At 44.5% G+C, this 23,772-nt stretch overlaps 1 protein-coding gene across 3 annotated transcripts in view; it reads left to right on the forward strand.

The window, feature by feature from the left end:
- Window positions 1-209: 209 nt before the first annotated feature.
- The window catches only part of LOC105493061 (epidermal growth factor receptor), a 192,741-nt gene continuing 169,178 nt past the window's right edge, over window positions 210-23,772 (forward strand). For 2 of the 3 annotated variants that reach the window (XM_011760496.2, XM_011760499.3), the window contains exon 1: window positions 210-559. In XM_011760496.2, the coding sequence (XP_011758798.1) occupies window positions 472-559 (88 nt within the window). In that variant the 5' untranslated portion in view covers window positions 210-471. Of the gene's footprint in view, window positions 560-10,671; window positions 12,880-23,772 lie in introns of those variants that run through there. The other variant, XM_011760498.3, reaches the window with a different exon arrangement.

Consider the following 23,772-nt stretch of genomic DNA (forward strand, 5'->3'; position numbering starts at 1 on the left):
CGCGCGCCACCCCCTTCCCGCGGGAGACCGGGTCCCGCGGGGGTCACCGCTGTCCACCGCCTCCGGCGGCCGCTGGCCTTGGGTCCCCGCGGCTGGTTCTCCTCCCTCCTCCTCTCATTCTCCTCCTCCTCTGCTCCTCCCGATCCCTCCTCCGCCGCCTGGTCCCTCCTCCTCCCGCCCTGCCTCCCCGCGCCCCGGCCCGCGCGAGCTAGACGTCCGGGCAGCCCCCGGCGCAGCGCGGCCGCAGCAGCCTCCGCCCCCGGCACGGTGTGCGCGCCCGCCGCGGCCAAAGCGGCCGGAGTCCCGAGCTAGCCCCGGCGGCCGCCGCCGCCCAGACCGGACGACAGGCCACCTCGTCGGCGTCCGCCCGAGTCCCCGCCTCGCCGCTAACGCCACAACCACCGCGCACGGCCGCCTGACTCCGTCCACTATTGATCCAGAGAGCCGGAGCTTGCTCTTCGGGGAGCAGCTATGCGACCCTCCGGGACGGCCGGGGCCGCGCTCCTGGCGCTGCTGGCTGCGCTCTGCCCCGCGAGTCGGGCTCTGGAGGAAAAGAAAGGTAAGGGCGTGTCTCGCCGGCTCCCGCGCTGCCCCCGGATCGCGCCCCGGACCCCGCAGCCAGCCCAGCCGCGCACCGGCGCACCGGCGCACCGGCTCGGCGCCCGCGCCCCCGCCCGTCCTTTCCTGTTTCCTTGAGATCAGCTGCGCCGCCGGCCGGGACCGCGGGAGGAACGGGACGTTTCGTTCTTGGGCCAGGAGAGTCTGGGGCGGGCGGGGGAGGAGACGCGTGGGGCACTGGGCTGCGGGCCGGCGGGGAAACGGCCGCCTGGACCTCCGGCGCCCCGAACCGCTCCCAACTTTCCACCCTCACTTTCCCCGCCCCGCTGCGCGGAATCGGCGTCAGTGGGCGAAAGCCCCGTGCGGGTGGGTGCCCGGGGCCGGGGTCCCGCACGTGCGCCCCGCGCTGTCTTCCCAGGGCGCGGCGGGGTCGCGGCGCGCGCCCGAGGGACTGGCGCTGCCCACCCGCCGAGGCTGCGCTGTTTAGGGAAGCTGAGGAAGGACCCCGAAAATAAAGCCTCCCTTCGGACCCCGCGGGACAGGCGGCTTCCTGAGCGAACCTCCCTGCCTCCGCGCTCCGCGCAGGTCTCAAACTGAAGCCGGCGCCGGCCAGCCTGACCCCGGCCCCTCTCCAGGTCCCCGCGATCCTCGTTCCCAGGTGTGGAGTCGCAGCCTCAACCTGGGAGCTGGGAGAAGTCCGCCACCACCTGCGGCTCCTGGGAAGGGGTGGTGCTGGCGGCGGTTAGCTTCCTCGTTGGCAAAAGGCAGGTGGGGTCCGACCCGCCCCTTGGGCGCAGACCCCGGCCGCTCGCCTCACCCGGCGCGCCCTCGTCTTGCCGGTCCAGGTATGCCCCCCACCTCCTGGGGACCCGAGCTCCCTCCCGGGCGCCCGCGCAGAAAGGCCCGGGCTCTCGTTCGGTGGCCGCCTCGCGGGGACGTCCGGGTCTGCCCCACCTGCAGCCCTTCGGTCGCGCCTGGGCTTCGCGGTGGAGGGGGACGCGGCTGTCTGGCCACTGCTGGGGGGATCGCGGCCTCTAGTGCGGAAGCCCAGGAAGCAGAGCTCATCCTGGCCAGCAGCACGGTGTTTCAAAATGGGGCTCACAGCAAACTTTTCTCCTCAAAACCCGGAGAGTTTCTTTCTTGGATGTTTCTTTTTGCTGTCTGAAGAATTTGACATTGAGCCAACCAAAATATTAAACCTGTCTTACACACACACACACACACACACACACACACCGGATTGATGTCCCTGGTTCAAGTGTGCCAAGTGTCCAGACAGAACATGAGCGAGTCTGGCTTCGTGACTACTGACCATAAACCCACTTGACACGGGAAACATGCCTCGGAAGGTTTAATTGCACAATTCCAACCTTGAGCTGCGCGGGTTCCAAGAGCCAGGCCCGTACTTGCTGTTGATGTCACTGGCATGGGGAGTTGGGGTTTGGTGCCCAGCGCGGTCGTTGGGGGAGGGGCAAGACATAGAACAGTGGTTCCCAGACCTTGCTGCACGTTAGAATTACCTGGGATTAAAAAAAAAAAATCAAAACAAAAACCAGTGTCTGAATCCCGCCCCCAGACATTCTGATTTAATTGGCATGGGGCAAGACCTGGACATGGGATTTTTTTTTTAATGCTTTTCATGTGATCTGTTGGGGAGCCAGGTTTGGGGATCACCGGACGGAAGAAGGATTGTTAAAGTCTCCGGAGAGATTACTTGCCAATGCAAAGGAGCTCTTTGAGGACATCTGGAATTTTAACAATGTTGCCAAATATAGGAAAGAGGGAAAAGGTGGGGTGTGGTTCCAATAATAAAAGATTCCTCTTTTCATTGAAGGAACTGGTGGAAAGGTTTCTTCTCTGCTGAGCTTGCAGGGCCCCTCCTGCCTGCTTGGGGGCTGACTGCGGGTCCTGTTAGTCAGGTGTCAGCCCTGTCTCTGCTGAAGAGACTCTTCTCTTTATTTTAAATTAAACCCTCAGAGCACCTCCAAAGCATCACTTTTCTCCCTCCAGTGGGGTTCTCATTCTTTGATGTTACTTGCTTGAACACCACTGTTAGTGATTGGAGATTTGTTCCTGAGAAAAATATAAATACCACTTAATTTGCCTGTTTATCCCGTATTCACTCAAAACAGAAACTCCTGAAGACAGAGAGAGTAGGTGAACAGGCGCTATTCTGTTACAGTAACATAAAAGACTGAATTTTCAGGGGCAAATTATTAAAGTAGGAGATGAGCTCTTTTAACAGAAATTTGTTTGAGACCTGTGTCTATCAAATTCAGTCGATTTTATTCAAGATGCACTTTGTTTAGTAAGGGTTTTGTTTGGTTCTGGGACATGCTAACTTCTGGACTTGCTGCTCTTAGACATAATGACTGCCAGACACCGTTTCATGCGTCCTAATCCCCACATTAAGCATAAGAGGTGTACACTCTCCTCCTATGGGGGAAACTGAGGTACAAAGAACTAAAGTGACTTTCCCACCGCTGGTAGGAGGCAGATGTGAAACTCACACCAGGGGCTTCCGACTCCAGATCCCTCTCTCAACTTCCAAACTCCACTGCCTTGTCCGAGTTCTGGTTTCAGGAGATCCAAATCAGGTGTGTGCAAACGTCTAATGACAGAGCTGGCAAGGGGAAAGGGCCCAGGGAGCCGGCTCATGAAGATAGGTCTGTCTGAAGCTTCAACGCGGGCTGTCCAGCAGTCTGCGTTCCTTCAGAGTTCCTCAGCCCTCTGTTCAGTCACCTTCCATGGAGACAGCTCCATCCCTAGGTCAGTGAGCATGGAGTGGAGACTGCTTGAGGGGCGCTAAGCAAAGCCCTGCCTCTTACAGAATGAAGGTGCTCTCCAGAAGGGACTCTGGAAAGTATTCCAAGGCGAGTCGGAATTCCCAACTGAGGGAGCTTTGTGGAAATAAGCCTGCCCAGCCCCACTTCTGGAGATGTTCCTATTCAGTACGTCCGAGCTGTCTTAAAGAGAAACCAAAGTGGGGATATCAATGGTATCCAAAGTGAGATCTACCACCCTCCCTCCTCAAAGGAGGTCAGATCTAGAAAGCGCAAGCCTGGCCTGGCAACTGGGACCTTTCTTCTCACTCCAGCCCAGGGCAAAGGTGGACAAGTCACTTTGACCCTTCAGGCTTCTGAGCTGTTGTTTCTGAATTCAGTGAATATTTACTGAGTGCATAGAATATGCTAGATATTCTGGGTTAAAGGGTGAAGGGGGGTGAGTTTTAAGGGTTTCTGCTCTTGCTTCCAGATTGCTTTCAAATCTGGAAGGGACACCAGTGGTCTGTGTGTTAGACCCACACTGCTGTAGCACAGAATACAAGAAACTGGCTGAGAGCTCCAATAGGTTTTAACGGTAATTTCTGGCTTCACATATTTAGTTTCATCACTCATAATTTTTCAAAAACTTCTGGTTTGAAGACACCGATTGCCAAAAGTCCGTTGTGCTGCATAATTACACTTGGTCCACGTGACAGCACTAACATGTTCTGAAATGTTTTTAGAAGTAGTCTCTGTACTAAGATGAAGGATTCCTCCCTGTTTGAAAAGAAGATATTCTTTGTTTTTTCTTTGATCCAAGCTCCAAGACTAGCAGCTAGCATCTGAAACTTTTTTGACGAGAGTGACAAACCAACTCTAATATTAAAGGCAACTGATGATTATGGGCACTGAAGGGAAGGTAACCCCAGGCTGGTGGCCTGGAATAGGGATGGGTCACAATGTTGAGGACATTTTGCCTGTTGCAGAACCCACCTGCAACACAGTTTAGCCCTTGCCACGTGACTTGTGTGTGTGTCTGTGGTCTGTGTGTGCGTGTTTTAATTTTGACTTCATATGTACTCTAGTTATGAGCTTATTTAACATTAGGTTTTACTAATGGGGTATGTTTTGAGAAAATTTCAAAGTTTTAGAATATGGTTCACCCACACGTTGCTTCCCTATAAATACAATTTTTAAAACAAGATTCTGGGCTGGGCGCGGTGGCTCATGCCTATAATCCCAACACTTTGGGAGGCTGAGGCAGGCGAATCATGAGGTCAGGAGTTTGAGACCATGCTGGCTAACATGGAGAAACCCGGTGTCTACTGAAAATACAAAAAAAATTAGCTGGGCATGGTGGTGGGTGCCTGTAATCCCAGCTACTCAGGAGGCTGAGGCAGGAGAATCACTTGAACCTGGAAGGCGGAGGTTGCGGTGCGCCAAGATCACGACACTGCACTCTAGCCCGCATGACAGTGTGACTCCATCTCAAAAAAAAAAAAAAAAAAACCAGATTCTGTTCCTCAGATTCTTTCCATTTTTGTTTCCTTTTGTCACTTACAGACATTTGAAATTATGGTGATAAACATTTTTAGTCTCAGTTAATTATTACTGGTTTATTCTTGAAGCACTAACCCATAGAGAATAGAGTGTAAATCTTAACTTGTTCGTGTAGACCATCCCCATTAAACATCATAGTGTTTTCTCATTCATTCTTTTTCATTTTCCTCCTACAGGGCTGAATTTTCTAAGAAAATTTCAGCAGTTGGCTCTTTGGACAACATCATTAGATTGTCCTCCATTGGGCCCATAGGCACAAGCTGGCCAGTTTGAATTTGGCAAGAATCCAGGCATTGGAACTTATTCAAATAACTAGTTTGCCTGTAATTTTCACTTTTTCAGAGTCATCTGGTAAAGCTTTCTTGCTACACATTTAGATAGATACACTCAATCCAGTTGTCTAGAAAGTTCCTTGAGCCAGTTGGGAGCAGGAGGGGTAGCTGGGGCCTGGAACATTGGGGACGTGTTTACTGAGCCCCTAGAAAGTAAGTGCTAGATTTAACATTTCAATCCCTGAAGGCCCTGAAGTTCAGTATCAGATGACTGGTCCTGTGGACTGAGCATCTGTGAATTGCATATGCTTAGAATAAATTTTACTCCCACCAGTTTCAGCAGCTTGCTTTAGCAAGCAGTATGAAAACACTAACATGGGGGAGTAGAATTTCTCTCTCTGATTGAAGTTTTATCTCGTTCTGGTGGGTTTTCAGGGAGAGACCCAGAGTCCAAGTGTCCTTTCTGAATATATCTAGAACTTCTCATTAACAAAAGACTCAAGTTATAATTTAGGGGACAACGCACCCAATGAGAATGCCTTGCGGACAGCCCTAAGTACACCTGCAATTACACCATTACTAGCGGGGCAGCACACATGGCCCTGACTTAGTTTAAATAATTATGTAAGTCAACCATGATTGTTTGCCCTTTGAGTAGAAGGGCAAGTATGGGTACCTGTTACAACTTAGGCTTTTTTTTTCTTTATGTTTGAGCCATGATGAGTGATTTACACTGTTCCATCCATATGTTGAGATGTAAAAATAAATTAGACTTGGTACTTGCCCTTAAGTGTCTGGAAGTCAACTGGAGGAAGAGAGAGCTAGAGATAATAAGTGTGAAACAATGTCACAGAATTAATGACAGAACTCTTCCCAGGACAAAGGATGACTTTTGAGTTCAGTCTTTGCCTTTAATTCTACACGGGGAGGAGAGCACGTTTAGCCACAAATGGAAGGGATTGCTCATTTGAGCTATTTGGTTATATGGTTATTTCCCCCAGAGAATAGGTTGTGGAGGACATTGCACAAGCAGTGCCAATAGGAGCAAAGTTCTTGAGAGTGCTAGTAATTCAAATGGCAGGAAGAGAAGGAGTAAATGGTAAGGCTACCTACAGTTCACAGAGAGCTCCATCCTGTGGCTTTGGATTTTGTCCTGTGTGAAAGAGAAGTGACTGTGAACTGACATGCTGTGTTTGGTGTTTTAGAAAGATGGCTGCAGCTGTGGTTTGGGGAATGGACTGCAGGGGTGGCATTGGAAACAGGGAGGTTTGTGACTATTACCAGAGACAATGAAGCAAGAACAAGGAAGATTCAGGACAGGGGACTCTGGGACTGATCAGGAGGCAGAACTGGTTGATAAGTATATGTAGCAGCATAAGAAAGACAGAAGCCCAGATTGACACCCAGGCTTCTCACTTGGAAGCCTGGATAGATCCTGAATGCAATCACAAAGGCTGGGAAGTCAATGGGACTGCAGAGAAGGGAAGGGCAGGGAGGGGAAGGGCAGGAGAGTCCAATATGAATATTCAGCTTTTAGGTGTATTGAGCTTGAATTGCTCAGATGGAGAAGTCCAAGAGGCAGTAGAATACGGTGGTCCAGAGCACAGGAGAGCAATGTGGCTTGAGCTGTCATTTGCTCACTTATTTCCATGTCAGTTACTTGTCTTAGGTCACAGGACAACTCCTCCCCTCACAGTCTCCTGGCTCTCCCTGTCTCATGCTCACCATCAGCATCGAAATTGAGCCACACCAGGGGTTCTGGATACCAGCTTCTCTCTAGGTGAGGTTGCTATAGTCAGCAGGTGATTAGCTGCAGTTATTGGCCACTCGTAATATAATATATTGTGCATATAAGTGTACCAGGAGTCATGTTCGTATATTGCTACAAATCCTCAGAATGGGGATCTCTTGTTCCCTGCTTAAGACTGCATCACATTACTTGGTTTTGTACATTAGTGACTGAACCCAAAAAAAGTAGGAGATGGTTTTTTTCTTTTTTCTTAAAGCAGTAGCTTTTGAACCTTGATCATGCCTTGTAACCAGCTGAGGGGCTTTTGAAAAAGAGGGTGCCTTACTGTGCCCCACATCAGGACAATCAGTATTTCTGGGGAATGGAACCTGGCACGCACACATTTCTTAAAGCTCCCTTGACAATTCTGAGGAGTGGATTAGGTGTTGTATGTAGCTTGTAACAGAAGGAATCTTGTCTTTGCTCTCAGACCCCCATTTCTTACTCATCTCATGAGCTCCTTTGAGATCCAGAAACAGTTGCATATTTAGTAAATCAGTTCCACAGTCACATTTTATTTCACAAGTTAGTCCATTAAAAGTTTCCTGCAGTGAGGAAGTAGCCAGAAAGAACACGCCGTCCCTCGTCTTTTTTATAACTATAGGGTCTGGCTCGACAGAGCAGGAGCATCGCCATCTTGGACAAGCCCATCATCCTAAAGTTCACCTTAATAAAAAACTGCCTAAATTCAAAGGGCATCAGCCTAATGACTAAGGTCAGCATGACCATAAATCACAAATAACATCTCCAACCAGAAACATTCCAAACTCCTCCCCGACCAGAGACATGCTAGCCTCGACCAGAGACATGCTAGCCCCAAGATAAGCCCCCTCCAGCTGGGAAGGTGCCAGTCTCGAGATAACCTCCCTCTGGCCGGAAAGATGCCTTCCCCAAGATAAACTCCCCTCCTCCCAGTGATATTCCAACCCTGCCATAAAACTTCTCCCTCACACAGGCACATTCCAAGCTTCTGATCATCCCCCTCACCCTAAAACCAATCTATACTCCTAGTCTGTAAGAGAGAGCGCTCCTGACCGAAATTGGTTTTAACTAAAGAAAACCTGTCTTTAACTGCCAAAAAAAAGAGAAAAAAAAAGTTTTCTGCAGTGGCTGTCAGCGGGCCCAGCATGGCAGCAGCACCTGAGAACCTGTTGGAGATGCACACTCTCGGACCCCACCCTGGCCTCTGAGTAAGATACTGGAAGGGCAGGCCCCAGTCTGTGCACACAAGTCCTCAGGGAGGTTCTGACTGATGCATGCCAGAGTTTGAGAACTGCTGATAAACTCCAGGCACATCGCATGCTGGGATCTAGATACACCAAGGGAACAAAATAACCGCACTTGTCCTCCAAGGACCGACATATCTTCTGGAAGGACTGAGAAAGAGAGACATACATGATCACTCCCTGTAATGCAATGTTTTATAACAGATGTGATTTGGGATTTCAGTGGGAGCTCAGAAGGGGGACTGACTAATTCAGACTCTGCGACAAGGGGAGTTTCTCAGAAACAGAATGCTTAGCTGGGCCTCCAGGCACAGGGACAGGAATGAGGAAATACTTGTAGGTCCTGTGCTCCTTCAGCAAACCCTCAGTTTCTTGTTATTTTTATAAATGCAAACATCTTACCAAAGTAGATGGTAAGGCGTTAGAATTTCCTGCTTTATTTTTCTAAATGACCCTGGGAAACTTGGAATATGAAAGGTAAAGTGCAACACATTTTGCATTTAAAAATTAAAATGATCCTTTTTTAAAGTAGCAACCAGATGTGAAAAATTGGACTAGAGTCTAGAGTATAGTTGATAGCTTTAACTTTCTCCCCAGCAGCACGATTTTCCCTGAAATGTGTTATGAATAAGTAAAATGACTACTTCGCATTCTTGAACTCTTCCTACAGAAATCTAAGAGAGAAATGAAACAAAAGTTTGCATAGTTCTAGACGCGATAAATACATGTGATAAATACATCACACAACTCAGAAAATGTCCCTTAAATTAATTGAGCCATTGGTACTTGTGAATTAGAAGAGACATCTATTTTCTGATTCACTGTTGAAAGTTGTACAACGTTACCTATTTATTTGCAGAGATCATTTGGAAACAAATAGGCAGATTTGTAACAAATAAAGAGTAGAGTACAGCTGCTGGTGTTACCTTGTGCATTCATGCCTTTATGTAAAAACACACACACACACACACACATATATATATATGGAAGTAAAGACCACTGCTTGCTTTGCAGTTGTTTTAAGAGCGTTCATGAAGGATTTTATTTTATAAGCAGAAATATGATATCTAACGATTTTACCACTACGTACTTGCAGGCCGGCGCACAGCAGATGACGTCATGATTGTTTTAGCAGTCCTATCGTTTTACTTATGATGTCATTACAACCCTTTGCTAAAATTTCTTTCTTTTACTCCAGGTTTTGGATAAAACTGATGCATTGCACATAGTCTCTCTGATAAGACAAACTGGCATTTGTATGTGAAAAACTGTGCATGTAGCGTCTCTACTGATACTCAAATTGTCCATTATTTTAGTGCCTGGAATAAAAACAAACCACTTAGTGAATCTGTGCAGGTCCTTAAGGACAGGCAAAGGTGTCCTGAGATTTTCAGATCATTGTATACCAAATTTTAGAAAGTGTTTCAAAAACATTTTTTTAATTTCAAAAACCTGGTTTTGTTTATTTACCAGCAAACATTGAATACCCGAAAGCTTTTGGGAGATTTTATTACAATGGTTTCTCTTCACTTACAAAATTATCTCCTAGTTCATTCTCATACACTGTAAGCCATTGTAAATGCTTCAAATTTTGCTGAACAAGATGAACTAGACAAACTATTTTAAGTTTGCTCTAGTGCTAACTTGCAAGATCTAATGGCTCCAACTAGATTTTTAAACTAAAGTATATTTTAATATATTATTAGAAAGTTAAACAATTATTTGTTTATAGGTAACAAAAACCCCAGAACCCCAATGTCAGATGTCATCCACTTTTGATTAACTCCAAATATATGACAGATAAACAAAAGGTGGTTGGCTGGGCACGGTGGCTCATGCCTGTAGTCTCAGCACTTTCGGAGGCTGAGGCAGGCGGATCACGAGGTCAGGAGTTCGAGACTTGCCTGACAAACATGGTGAAACCCCGCCTCTACTAAAAATACAAAAAAAAAAAAAAAAACCTTAGCTGGGTGCCTGTAGTCCCAGCTACTGGGGAGGCTGAGGCTGAGGCAGGAGAATCGCTTGAAGCTGGAAGGTGGAGGTTGCAGTGAGCTGAGATCACTCCACTGCACTCCAGCCTAGGCGACAGAGCAAGACTCAGTCAAAAAAAAAAAAAAAAAAAAAAAAAAAGGTGGTCATTGAAGAATTATTGTGTCACCTGTTGTTTTCTAACGTACTAATTTTGAGGAGCTTTTAAATAGAGTGCCCTATAGAACTTTTTATTGGCTTCAATCTGCTACAATGTTAGTAGAGAATCAGAAATCTTATCCTTTTTTTTTTTTTTTTTTTTTCTGAGACGGAGTCTCACTCTGTTGCCCAGGCTGGAGTGCAGTGGCACGATCTCGGCTCACTGCAAGCTCCGCCTCCTGGGTTTACGCCATTCTCCTGCCTCAGCCTCCCGAGTAGCTGGGACTACAGGCGCCCGCCACCACACCCGGCTAATTTTTTTTGTCTTTTTTTAGTAGAGACGGGGTTTCACCGTGTTAGCCAGGATGGTCTCGATCTCCTGACCTCGTGATCCGCCCACCTCGGCCTCCCAAAGTGCTGGGATTACAGGCATGAGCCACCGCGCCCGGCCCAGAAACCTTATCCTTATAGATACTTAATGATTTTTAAAAAATTTCTGATGACATTTATGAGTGAGAATACTGTATTGCTCTGTTTTCTTTCTTTACTTCCCTTTCTTCTTCTTCCTTCCTTGCTTGCTTCTTCCCTTCCTTCTTTCTCTTTCTCTCTCCTTTTTTGCAAGCTGTTATGAATTAGCCTTCACAGAAAAAGAAAAATTTTGATAAATAACTGGAAATGAAACTTAGCAAAGGACCGCAGATGAGAAACTTTGTCAAATGACTGTAAAAATATACTATACAATTTTTGAAAGTTAGAAACTACCGAACACTCAGTATTCATGGTTATACAAGTATGCATACACATGTATTGTCCCTGAAAAGTGGTGTTGCTAAGGGAGTTTTTCTCAGTACATGGCTTAACATATTTTTTTTCTGTAATTTGTTGTTAGTTATAATGGAGCGAGAAAACAGGGTAGAGTCTCCCCTCTCAGTTTCACCTTCCATAAAATAGTTAAACTAGACGATCCTCAGACTCCTTCCAGCTGAAAACATCTGTGAAATTAAAAACAAATCGAAATGTATGCAAGATATATATTTAAACATGCTGGTAATAAGGGTGCTGTCCCTATAATTTAGATGCTAAAACATTGATGTCATAATAATAACACCACCTCGCATTTGTACAGCACCTCATAGTTTACACAATGCCTTAACATCCTTCTGTCTGAGCCTCCTACAACCCCACAGGATTGGGATAGCTTTCCACACTGGGAGGTGAGGGACCCAGGCTCAGAGCAATTCTGCAGGTGTCCATAATCACCAGGCTGGTGAGCACTGGGCGCTGGGTGCTCTCTTGCTACACAGCACTGTCTCTCAACATGCAGGTCAAGGTTCCTTATTCCTCCGTCAAGACATCATTGGGTTTTTTAGCTATTGATGCCCCTATCACTTTCAGTTTATTTGTGAATCAAAGGCTAAATAAAGTATTCCTCAAAATTTGTTATACTTCTATTACTAATGCCTAATGCTCCTCACGATTTCTGTATGTTTCTGTGTATTTCTGCTCTGTTTTGGCTCCTTTTCCAGTTTTCTTTTTTGTTATGAAGTAGTTTTTAGACTCAAGTCTCTTCTGCGTATGTTATAACTGCCCATTCCATAAGATACAGGGCAGTGAATTTTTGAGCCTTGGAAATATTTACTTTAGAAATGAGAAGTACGACTTTTCAACATTGTGTCATCAACTTCTGTAAATTTTCCAGACCTATAAATACTTGCAGGGAAAACAAAATGAGGGGAGAAGGCAACTTGACTTAGCAGTTGGGTCAGTTAGCAATGCCTATGGCAAACTGTAGTAATTCCCTTACACAGATCTGTAAGACTCATTTCTATGGTTTAAATGAAGGAATACACTTAACCTCATTAGGGTGTGAAACAGCTTTTACAAAAAGAGACAAACTTAAGTAACAGTGTGGCCCTCCAAGAGTGTTCATTTTCCATATGATACCATTATAATAAGCCATTCTGGCTGGGATTTACTTGCAAGCATTGACTTTTAAGAAGAGATGGTTACACACATCAAATTATTCACTTGGAGGCACTTTCTGGGTTGAAGGAATGGAATGGAGAGAGTGGCAGTGAGTAGATCTATCAGTGATGGTGATGTGCCTCTCCCAGAAGAAATTTCAAAATGCAGTGTTCGTTTTCCTCCACAAGAAAGGAAGAAACTGTTTTGTTATTGTTTATTCCTAACATAGTGGAAACTTTTCCATACTCTGGCAGAAATTTCCATAAAGCAATTTTCTATTTCATGATTATAAAGTGGCAAAGGGAAAAGTCCTGCACTCCAGCTGAGCAGTGGATCTCCGGTTGTTATCTAGGTGCTGTAGGTTTAGAGAGTACTGCCAGGAGAACACATTGATTTTTCAGGCCTGTGATGACGTGTCTCTTGTTGAATAAGTAAACCCTTCCAGTAAATAGACAGTGAGTATATTGATTTCAGGGTGGCTTTAGTCACTGAACCTCTAAGTCTTGCAAAGGTTACTTGGGCAAAAGCATCATTATTTTACCTTCAGTCAACAAAAATCTACCTAGCCAAGGCAGAACAGAAAGTCCAGCAACATGAAGGACAACATGAAGAATCAGGTGAGTTGCCCACTTTTTCACTTCGCTTTCCACCTTTAGAGATTCTTGTTTAGATGCAGAGTAGTGACATGCCTGGTGTCGGGGAGAGACAGTTGAATGAGAAAAGTCCCAGAAGGGCAGAAGACTTGGGTGATTATCTGAGTCCATCTTTCCTTATCGCTGGATAGAGTTCTTAAAGTCTTGGCTAGGAATGCTAGGCTTTTAGGTTTGTTGGGCAATGGCTACTGAATGTTCATAATGTTGCTCAGTTGCAAAAACAAGACATTCAAACTATAGCCAGGGAGATAAGTAGTCATGAACTCAAGGCCTAAACTCTGCTGATGGAGCCAATGAGAATTGGGTGCTAAAGCAAGGAGACTTGCCAATATTATATTCTTTGGGGTTTTGTGTTTTTATTCCCATTTTGGAGAAGGAAAATATTAGCATTCCTCTGACTTGATACTGGGCAGACATTGGGCACTCTTTTTCCTCCCACAATTGTCTTCTTTCACTAGGTGACAAGGGAAGAGGTAGCATGAAGTGGTGGTCACAGGTGAGAGGGGCTATTGTGAGCACAGGCATGTTGAGTGCACGTTGGTCACCTAGTAGAAGTTTTACAGGCTTGGTGACTTCTGAACACTGTTTTCGAGGTTGATTTTTAGTTGAGAGAACCTCTAGGTACCACGTAATGTGATAACAGTAGTACTGATCTCACAATTGCCCTATGTCCCATTCGCAGGATGTTCTGCCAAACCATCCTTATAGGCAGACAGAGGATGATTAAATCATTCATCCCATCTCTGTCTGAGGAAGCAGCTTAGCACAGCATGGTGGAGGCTAAATGGGCCTTAAGGGAAAAAATGATGTCTGAAGATGCATTTTATTTCAAAAAGAGTTTGCTCCCGTGAAGTTTCACTCTCTATCTAGAACGGCACCAGCGCACCCTTTTCCTGGGCCTTTGCATGTGTGGCAAGTAGTGGCCTGGCAAGATTCAGGTCAGTGCCAGCGTCCCGGGGAAGTGAATGAGGATGCAGATGACGAGGATGTGTTCACAGTTTGACACATCTGACTCCCAGATCAGGGACCGCTAACTCTGCTGGCTGGTTAAGCTGATGATTCTATCTTTGCCTGGTTCTCTGACTGTCTCATGCTTTCTGTTATTATTATTATTTTGTAGCAGATATTTCTGCTCATTTGTCAATCATATATGCATCCTGGATGGTATAGAGTTGATTCTCCTAATGAATCAGTGTCCCTTTGTATTTTTTTCTGGCCATAAGATAGAATATATATGTCATTTATTAAAAATGGAGAAAATGTTCAGGAGTTTCTTGACTCAGGGACTCAGGGAGGGAAAAGGGATACTCAGGGCACTTTTTCAGCCAGGAATTTACTACCTTTGTAGGGTTAAGGGGACTCACCACGCTGGAAGTCAAAATAAGCCACCAGTGCCAAGAGTTCAAAGCCCTTAGGATCATAATGCTCTTAAAATAAAGTCTTCAAGGCTTGAAAACTTCCACTGGTTCTCAGTATGTCCCAAATTGTCATGTCTATGAGTGATTTTCTCAATCTGAAAGTTTTTATAGCAGGCTAAAGAATGCGGTAGGTCAGTGATTCTAGGACTAATCATTAACATTCAATAGATGACTTTTTTGTTCTAGAAAAAGCAGCAGCTTTCCATTTACTCTCTTATTTTGATGGTAAATTCTCTGTAGGTAGAAAAAGCAAAATGTGGACATGGGACTAACATATGAATACACAAAGCAAATGTACCAAACAAATCTTAAGACCTGCCTTGTGGTGTTTTGTTTTTGTTTTAATTAAAGTGACTTGTTAGCCTCACTCCCTATGAAGCACAGGGAGGTGACATGACTTGCGCAGGGCAGACTCGGCCACATGCCCCAGCCTTGAACTCAGGCCCCACTGAGGGCTGCAGGGGAAACCGGCCATGCTGAGCAATGCCTGTGGGTATCGGTTTCCTCATCTGCAGAATGAGGGTAGGGCTGGTGCTTATCTCATAGGGTTGCAGAGGGGATTCAGTGACAGGGTGGTGTAGAGGCTGGAGCGCGCCCCATGTGTGCACAACAGCCCTCCAACTAGGGGAGGCAGACCTGGACTCTCACCAGTGAGCCTGTGTTCTCCATGGCTACATGACTGCCCCAGACGTCCTTCCCGTGGTCTGGACCCTGGGAAGTCACCAAGAGCCAGAAAGGAGAAAGGCTCCACTTGGCTCACCTCTTTGGTGATCATCCCTTGCCTCCATGGCTGGACTCTCAGATGACATCCCAGCAACCCTCACTTTCCTTCCTTGATGGGTCTCACTTTCCCTCAAGATTGTTGCTTTTTTGTTTCCTGCATAGTCCTGGGCCAGTTTTGATAACCCTCTTCATTTCATTTCAGAAACCCTGATGCTTTCTTCCTGTGCTCTTTTTGCCTTAGGACTTTTACTATGACGACTGTGAATGGCCCATTTCTTGTTTTTTTCTCTTGCTCCGCTTTCTCCCCCATCATCACTAAAGCAAACATGGCAGTGATGGCCATGCACACTTTCCAAGGGTCCAGCTGTATATCCTCATGGTTCCCCAGGTGCCTGGACCATCTCGCAAGGAGGGAGGCAAACACACCCTACCTGGCCCTTTCCGCAATGTTTCAGCTTCCTCAAGTGAGAAAAGAAGGGACTTGTATTTCCCCTCTCCATTATTGTTTTTGCTTTGTTTGTTTTGTTTTGTTTTGTTTTGAGACAGAGTTTCACTTTGTTCCCCAGGCTGTAGTGTAGTGGTGCGACCTCGGCTCACTGCAACTTCCACCTCCCGGGTTCAAGTGATTCTCCTGTCTCAGCCCCCTGAGTAGCTGGGACTACAGGTACCCGCTACCACGCCCAACTAAGTTTTGTATGTTTTGTAGAGACGGGGTTTCACCATGTTGGCCGGGTGCCCATTATTATTTGATCTGGAATTAATTGAGCTACTGCAGGAATTGCTTGATTCACTGATGACTGGTGTTGAGCCAGTCCACACCCACACCCAGGGACTGTGGCTGTCATCTGGGGTCCATCCTCAGAAATTCCTGTCTCTTCACCTAGTGTATAATAAGGCCTGCACGTGTTATATGGAACTGTAAAGAAATGCGTCGACCATCTGTCCTTTCTCTTTATCTGATTGTTTATCATTGTTCTCTAATTTGCAAATTAATAGACGGATCATAAATTAATGCATGCTGGAGACTTGCTGTTTCCTACTAGCAGCATATAAAAGTTATTTTTAAAGTTGTTTTAAATCTGTGAGTAAAAATAAATCGCTTTGCTGCAAGAAACACCAAAAATGGAAAAGCTAACGGTTCAAAGTTGGTAATTTATCTTATGGACATCGCTAGTGGCATAGTTGCCTTAAACAGTGAGAGGATTTATGAGATATTTAATTTGCAAATGGGATGAAGGGTGGTCTAACCTTTGTCCTGTGTTCGCCTTCCACGAGATCCTAGAGGTTGTAGAGCACAGTAGTGACATGTGACACACTTGAGAGTGCCTGTTCTGTTTGGAAACCTGGAAGCTATGAAGGGAAGTGGCCTTTGAGCTTAACCTATACGCCTTGGGAGGCAAAACCTTTTATTCTCTTTAAATATTCACTTTAGGGTAAGCATTTTTTTAGGTGCTAGGAACAGGGAAAAATGTGTGGTTAGGAAGGAAGAAAGAAGAAAGTTAACTGTTGTACATTCCCTAGGTAATGTTTTTAAGCATTGTTATTCATTTTCAAAACATTTTATTTATTTGAACTTAATATTTTGATCTTATTTTTTCAATTTCTTTTAACAGACAGGATGAGTTTTTTACAGTCGTATTACTTAGAAATTATACTAAAAATGGCCGAGTGTGGTGGCTCACACTTGTAATCCCAGCACTTTGGGAGGCCGAGGCGGGTGGATCACTTGAGGTCGGGAGTTCAAGACCAGCCTGGCCAACACGGCAAAATCCTGTCTCCACTAAAAAACAAACAAACAAACAAAAAAACTAGCCACGCAAGGTGACAGGTGCCTGTAACCCCATCTACTAGGGAGACTGAGACACGAGAATCACTGGAACCCAGGAAGCAGAGGTTGCAGTGAGCAGAGATTGCACCACTGCACTGCAGCCTGGGCGACGGAGCAAGACTCTGTCAAAAGAATAAAGAAATCATACTAAAAACAAAACAGAATGCTGACCACCTTATAGAAATAGAAATAGTGGTTTGCTGTGATAGCAAATTTTCTTGTTAACTTTTTATTTTTAAAGAATTGCACATTCACAGGAAGTTGCAAAAAAATCTACTGGGAGGTCCTATGTACCCTTCCCCCAACCTCTTCCAGTAGTAACGTCTTAGTAGCAAAGTTTCGTGTATTTATTTTGATATCATTATCTAAGTTTGACATCAAAATATTAACCTAAGCCAAAAGCCCACTATTTTAATTACCTAGTGATGCAGTGTTATAGAACTCACAGCCTTTCACAATATTATTTGGAAGTTAATTTTCTTAAGGGAAATGTTTTTGGTCTTTAAGGTTTGGAGGCCATGGAGGCATGAGGAGAAATGGGAGGAGGGAGAGAGAGCTAAGACAGATAAACAGACAGAGATGGGGAGATCCATTGATTCGTTGAACAAACCAGATACTTCCTTAGAGTTTTTGGATTAACTTATATGAGCTAAGTGTATATTCTGTTCAGATCACAAATGGTCAAGTTTGTGTGTGTGTGTGTGTGTGTGTGTGTACCACTCTACCCATCCTGTATTTATTGTCCTGTATTTGGTCTGTTCTGCCTTCTTTATTTTCAGGATAGGTGTCCTAAATGAGGGTCTTTGGAAAGCTGGTGATGCCATGTTCCCCATTTCAGGTGCTCCGTGCTCAAATGTATTCATTTCTTCAAAAATTCAGGGAGTTTGCCCTTTTGTACACTTTCCTATGTGTATATGATACCATTATAAAAATCTTAACAATATATATGGTTCCCCTGAACTCCCAGCCATTCGGTAGAGAAGTTAGAAAACCTACAGAGGAGGCTAAGATTTTATTAGAAAATTCAGCTTCTCGACGGAGGTATCGGACTTTAAAGTCAAGGCAAAGCGTCTATTCTTTCTTTTGATATAACTAGTAGCTAAAAGATCTCTTAAATTCAAAGTGGCCCTCCTCTTACTGTTACTGCAATTTACTCTTAATTACAAATTATATAAAAAATAGGGTTTGAAATACTGTAGCAACAAAGTAACATACCCCTGCTCCATTACACAGATAAAACCTCTAAGGAACGCCTCCTCTCTTAACAGGCATTAACCAACTGCAGAAACTGCAGAAGGACAGGGCTATTTGGGAATAACTACAGCTCCCTTCCTTGTCTGTTCCCTCCCATCGTCAGGCTTCTGTGGAGCCATATTCAGAGCAACATAGGGAGAGGGAAGAGAAAATAAACCCCTTGGTGAAGGAAAGTTCCCAATTCACTGAGCAAACACGGGTACTCTTGTTTGTGGGAGCTCCCAGGGCCTCCCAGCTCACCGAGCATTCTGAGCCCTGATCCTTACACCATTTGTATTATGCAACCATAAATGATGTTTGCGGTACCAGCAGGGACAGTTTATTTTAATAGATTGGTCTAACTTGGCAGAATCTTATCTGCATGTTTCATCTTGGATTTTTAGCTCAGTTCAACTCAATAGGCATGCGTCAAATGTCTACTGCAGACTGCGCACCAAAAAGCTGCTGGGTACAGGGTTACATGGATAGAAAACGTAGCCTCTGCCCCCTTAGGAGTCTGTAATCCAGATCCCCATTCTTTCCATCCCATTCCCCCAAGTAAGAATTTACCTCATGTGGTTTGCGAGAATTTAAGAGCTGAAAAGGTGGTCCGGAGAAACCAGAATGGGTTCACTAAAATGTGTCTATATAATTAAGTGTGATGTAGCTTTGCAGCACACTTCACAGCTTCCTCAGAGCCTTCCACACGCGGTGTCTTATTTGAATACTTTTGTGAGGATAGCCTCATTCCCCTCAGTGAGCTCTTCATGGAGTGATGCAGTAAACAGCAAGCCCCACATTTCTGTGCTCACGGAGGACTAAATTCGCCTTGAAAATAGTCTCTTCACATTTCTAAGTTGGCATCAAAAATCGGTTATTATAAAAGCCTGAGCCTGAAGAGATGTAATTTCAATTATTTGTTAAAGCTGACCTTCATTGTCAAAGCAATTAGTCAATTCAGATTTACTTTCTCCCAGATAATAGATTTTGACTTCTTTTTTTCTGATTAAAAAACTTAATACCTTCCTCAGGAGATATTTTGCTACATGCTGGGAAGAGGGGTACTGAGGCATGCCGCGATTCCACGCCAGTGTTTTCAGTTAGTCGGGTGCCTCTGCACTCCCAGTGTTCCAGCGCCAAGTTAGTTGCTGTGTACTCCGGGCTGTCCCTATACTAAAGTTCTAAAACACTTAACGATTGCAGATAGGAGGCAGGATTTCCAAAACCTTGATTCTGAAAAGCCACAGGAGGGAGATAGAGAAGGGGAGGGTGGAGCCACAGTACATTCAGGTGGGTCAGTTTTTGGAAATAGTACAAATTGGAGGTGAAAACCTGGAAATTGATCTGTCATTCCCATACTTCGTGCTGAGTCCTTGTGGACCCACAGAGACACACTCGCCCCAGTTTGAAGGCTGCTAACTTGATTCCAAGGACACCAGCGAGGTGGTAGTGTGCAAAAGACATGTGAGGAAACTTTGGAGGAGTCTCACCCTGCTTGGAGCACGTGGCCCCTACAACAGTGCAGCCTCCCAAAGAGAGAAGATGTGGACTGTTGAGGAGCCAGGTACAGTGACTGCTGCTGGATGGAGCTTGTCCCACCAGAGGCTCACTTGTTTCATTGAGCACCTGCTATGTGCTTGTGGGATGCAAACATACATGTGGTCCCTGCCCTCAGGTTGATAGGTAGGGGTGGAACAGTTATGAAACTGCTCTAAAGTCATTTTCTCAAACTGGGAGTGACAAATATATCCACTGGGCAAAGACTGAGAATTTTATAAGATTTTTAATTTTTATTTATTCACATTGAGGAGAATCTAAATTATTTTGAACTTATGTATAGATTTCACCATTTGATAGCAATAAATCAGTCCTTGTGTGTGTGTATGTGTGTGTGTGTGTGTGTATGTATGATAAACCTCACCTTACAATATTATTATTTTAAATAGTTACTTGCATCTTAAGGAAATTAAGAGGACAAAAGAAAAGCTGCTGTTTTATATGTATTCATATATTTACAGGGTGCTTCCCTGCTGGCAGGTGCTCTGGTTCTGCACTGCCTGTTGTCCCTTGCCTGAAAATGGTTGCCTGCAATATTTTGCTCAGTTTTCTGGTTGTTTACAGTGGCAGAGGAGGGTAGATCTGGTACCAGTTGGTAATGGCCAGAGGTAGAAGTCTGTGGTTGAAATTTGTATAGCATGGAACCTTAGTTCCACAGTTAATGCTATTCACACTGGAACCCATGGAAACTATTTTTCTGTGAAAAGCGCCCATGCATTATGAAATCTGAGATCCATCACTATAAATGAATGTAGACCCTGGATACAGTGGGAGCTCAGAAGAGCAAATCAGTTGGTTGCCTTGCTCGACATATTTTACTAAGGGCATCAGTAAGGCTTTCTATGACCTGCTCCTTCAATGCTTGGTTGACATTTGGGGAGCAAAGATAAACTAAGGATTCTAAGCTCTGTCCCGTGATGCTGTAAGGGGAGCCTCAAACCTCCAGGTGGAGGAGCACAGAGATGACTAGGACGGTGGAAGCTGCAGGAGAGCTGAACACCTGAGGACACTCAGTGGGAAGACCAGGACCTCTAACGTCCATATCTGCTGCTCAAGGCTGGCAGAGAGAAGAGGGTTTGTGATGAGAAAAGGTGGTAAAAGGCACAAGGAGGCACAAAGCATTTCAGGTCCCAAATCCCAAGAGGAATGTGCTTAGGTGAGAGAGAGCTCCTCCATGGCTGGAGGCGTTCAGAGACCAGGCAGTCACTTGTGGGTTTGTGATTAGAGTGAGGTTCATTTATAAAGGGAATGAGAAGAGAAGGTCTGTGAATACTTGAGTATATCAATAAATAAGAAATAAATAGGCCAGGTGCAGTGGCTCACGCCTGTAATCCCAGCACTTTGGGAGGCTGAGGCGGGAGGATCATGAGGTCAGGAGATCGAGACCATCCTGGCTAACAAGGTGAAACCCCGTCTCTACTAAAAATACAAAAATTAGCCTGGCGTGGTGGCAGGCGCCTGTAGTCCCAGCTATTCAGGAGGCTGAGGCAGGAGAATGGTGTGAACCCCGGAAGTGGAGCTTGCAGTGAGCCACTGCACTCCAGCCTGGGCAACAGAGCGAGACTCCATCTCAAAAAAACAGAAAGAAATTGTGTACATCCTATTTCTTTCCACATTTTCCTGGGCTGTCACAGTGGCTGCAAAGAAAGCAGTCCATGAACTGAACTGTGATCCCAGACAGGCAAGCACACCAGGAATCTCTTCTCAGCTGTTGAAAATGAGGGAGCACTGGGGAGAGAAATGGGGTCCTCTTTGAGTTTCCTCTCTGCTGATACCTTTCCCTTTGTTAAAACAGCTAATTAAACACTGAAGCAGTATAGCTCTCTTATTATACACTGGTAGTCATAGTTCTCTTACTGTTCTCTTCACTGACTGTTCTCTTACTATACACTGATGGTGAAACAGAAATTCAGAATTCCCTGCATGTGTCCCGGTTTGAAAGCCGCTGTGCTTTGCTGTGGATTAGGATCAGACAGTTGAGTCTTGTTCCAACAAGGAAAGTTGCCTGTTGGAAAGTTTTGCTGCAGGGAGCCCTGAGTCTTCTGCATCAGGCTTGGAAGTGGGCTCTGTGGATGTCAAAAGGAGGATTCCCCACCCACAGCCTCAAGAAAAATATGAAAAGTGGATTATGCCTCTCTAGCTATATTGCCTATAAACTTTCTGCAGAATTACTGTATTTGTATACTACATTTTTTCAAAGCAATATTAATCCTGAGACCTGCAGCTAAAGTCAAGTAGAATTTAGGGATAATTAATAGGAGAAAGTTGGTATTGGAAGATCTGCATGATTATAGTCCGCTGATATAACTGGAAAATTCTTTCCATTAGCAAGAAGCTTTGGTTAATATAAACTGGGCAGATTAGACCTATACAATTTATTTTACTCATTGCTGTATTTTTATTTCAGAGCTGGTTGAAAATATTACAAAGTAATATTTCAAAGTGCTTGTCTAAATTCTTCACTCTGCATTTTATCATTGGGTTACGAAACGACTGGAGAAAGACTTTTCTTGCTTTTATTTCTCAGTGTCTACTTGTAAACATGTTTTTTGAACTACTGTTTTTGTGACAACATGCCTTTTTCCCAGAAAATCTCAGGTTAACATTAAATAGGCACTGGATGTTTATCTGATCTTGTTTATAGAAGCACAAGAAAATTTTAACCTTGTATATACTTTACTCAATTAACTAGGTAAGAGGTCATTGAAACATTTAGAATTCCACCCTACATTTCAATAATTATCAGGTGAAATCTACTGCATCTACATCAGAAGATGTTTATAATTCATTTAAGAATAAAATTAGCTATGCAAGAAATAGTATGTGGAGTCCTATGTGGAAATCTCTTCACTCAGTAACAGAAACCCTGACAACTTGTTGATCTTTCCCCAAGTTAAAAATATCACTCTGGATCACAGCAGTAGAGGTCTCTGTAAATTTAATCTGTGTGTCTCCTGTAAATAAGTGCTTTAGCAGTACACAGGTGGTGTCAGAGTTAGTGATGATGGATAGAAGTTCTACATAAAATCCAGGCTCAGTGGCTCACACCTCTAATCCCAGCATTTTGAGAGTCCGAGGTGGGTGGATCACCTGAGGTCAGGAGTTCAAGACCAGCCTGGCCAACGTGGCAAAACCTCATCTCTACTAAAAACACAAAAATTAGCTGGATGGTGGCACATGCCTGTAATCCCAGCTACCCAGGAGGCTGAGGCAGGAGAACCTCTTGAACCTGGGAGGCGGAGGTTACAGTGGGCCGAGATCACACCATTGCACTCCAGCCTAGGCAACAGAGCGACACTCCATCTCAAAAAAAAAAAAAAAAGAAGTTCTACATAAAAACGTGGAGTGAGCCCAAGGCACCATTCATCCAGCCCATACGCATCATACCATGTACAGAGTGGACACCAGATAAATACACTGACTGCATGCCACAAACATATGTAGGCACCATTGCATTCAAATAGACATGTGCAGTCCTACCACATCTTTATTTGCTAACAAGCATCAATGTATTTAAAAACAAACAAGAAAAGACATTTTTAAACTAGTGAATGATTAGATAATAATGATCTTAATTCATAAATTTTCTCATTGGCTTTTTTTATACTTGAATTGTAATACCTAGAAAAACAGTTATGTCCAAAGGAGTGAATAGGCCTTATCTGAAAACAGGTGGGTGTGACAAGTATTTTCTTACTTATTTTACTTTTCAGATAATTCATCTTTAAAGTACATTAGTTTAAAAGTACTTTTAAGGAAATAGTAGTTGGATTAAAACTTGAATCATTGTTAAGGAAAAGTATACCTTAATTTCATGTAATCACAATTAAACCTCTTCATATAGAAGGATCTAAGAATTTTCTGCAGCATTCACCAGCACCAAAAAGCTCAGAGACATATATTTCTTTCTCTGTATATATATTTTAACTTCAAGTTAGTATAAATTGACAGGCAGGTCAGAGTAATATATGATCTTCTGAATCTCCTTAGTAATTAAAAGAAATGATTATTTTTGCATGAACTATGATAAAGTGATTTTAAGTGCCTGATAAAAAGTTTTAACCATGACAACCATTAAAGATTACATCAAAGAAAAAT

The sequence above is a fragment of the Macaca nemestrina genome, chromosome 4, assembly GCF_043159975.1.
Source record: "Macaca nemestrina isolate mMacNem1 chromosome 4, mMacNem.hap1, whole genome shotgun sequence".
NCBI lineage: Eukaryota > Metazoa > Chordata > Mammalia > Primates > Cercopithecidae > Macaca > Macaca nemestrina.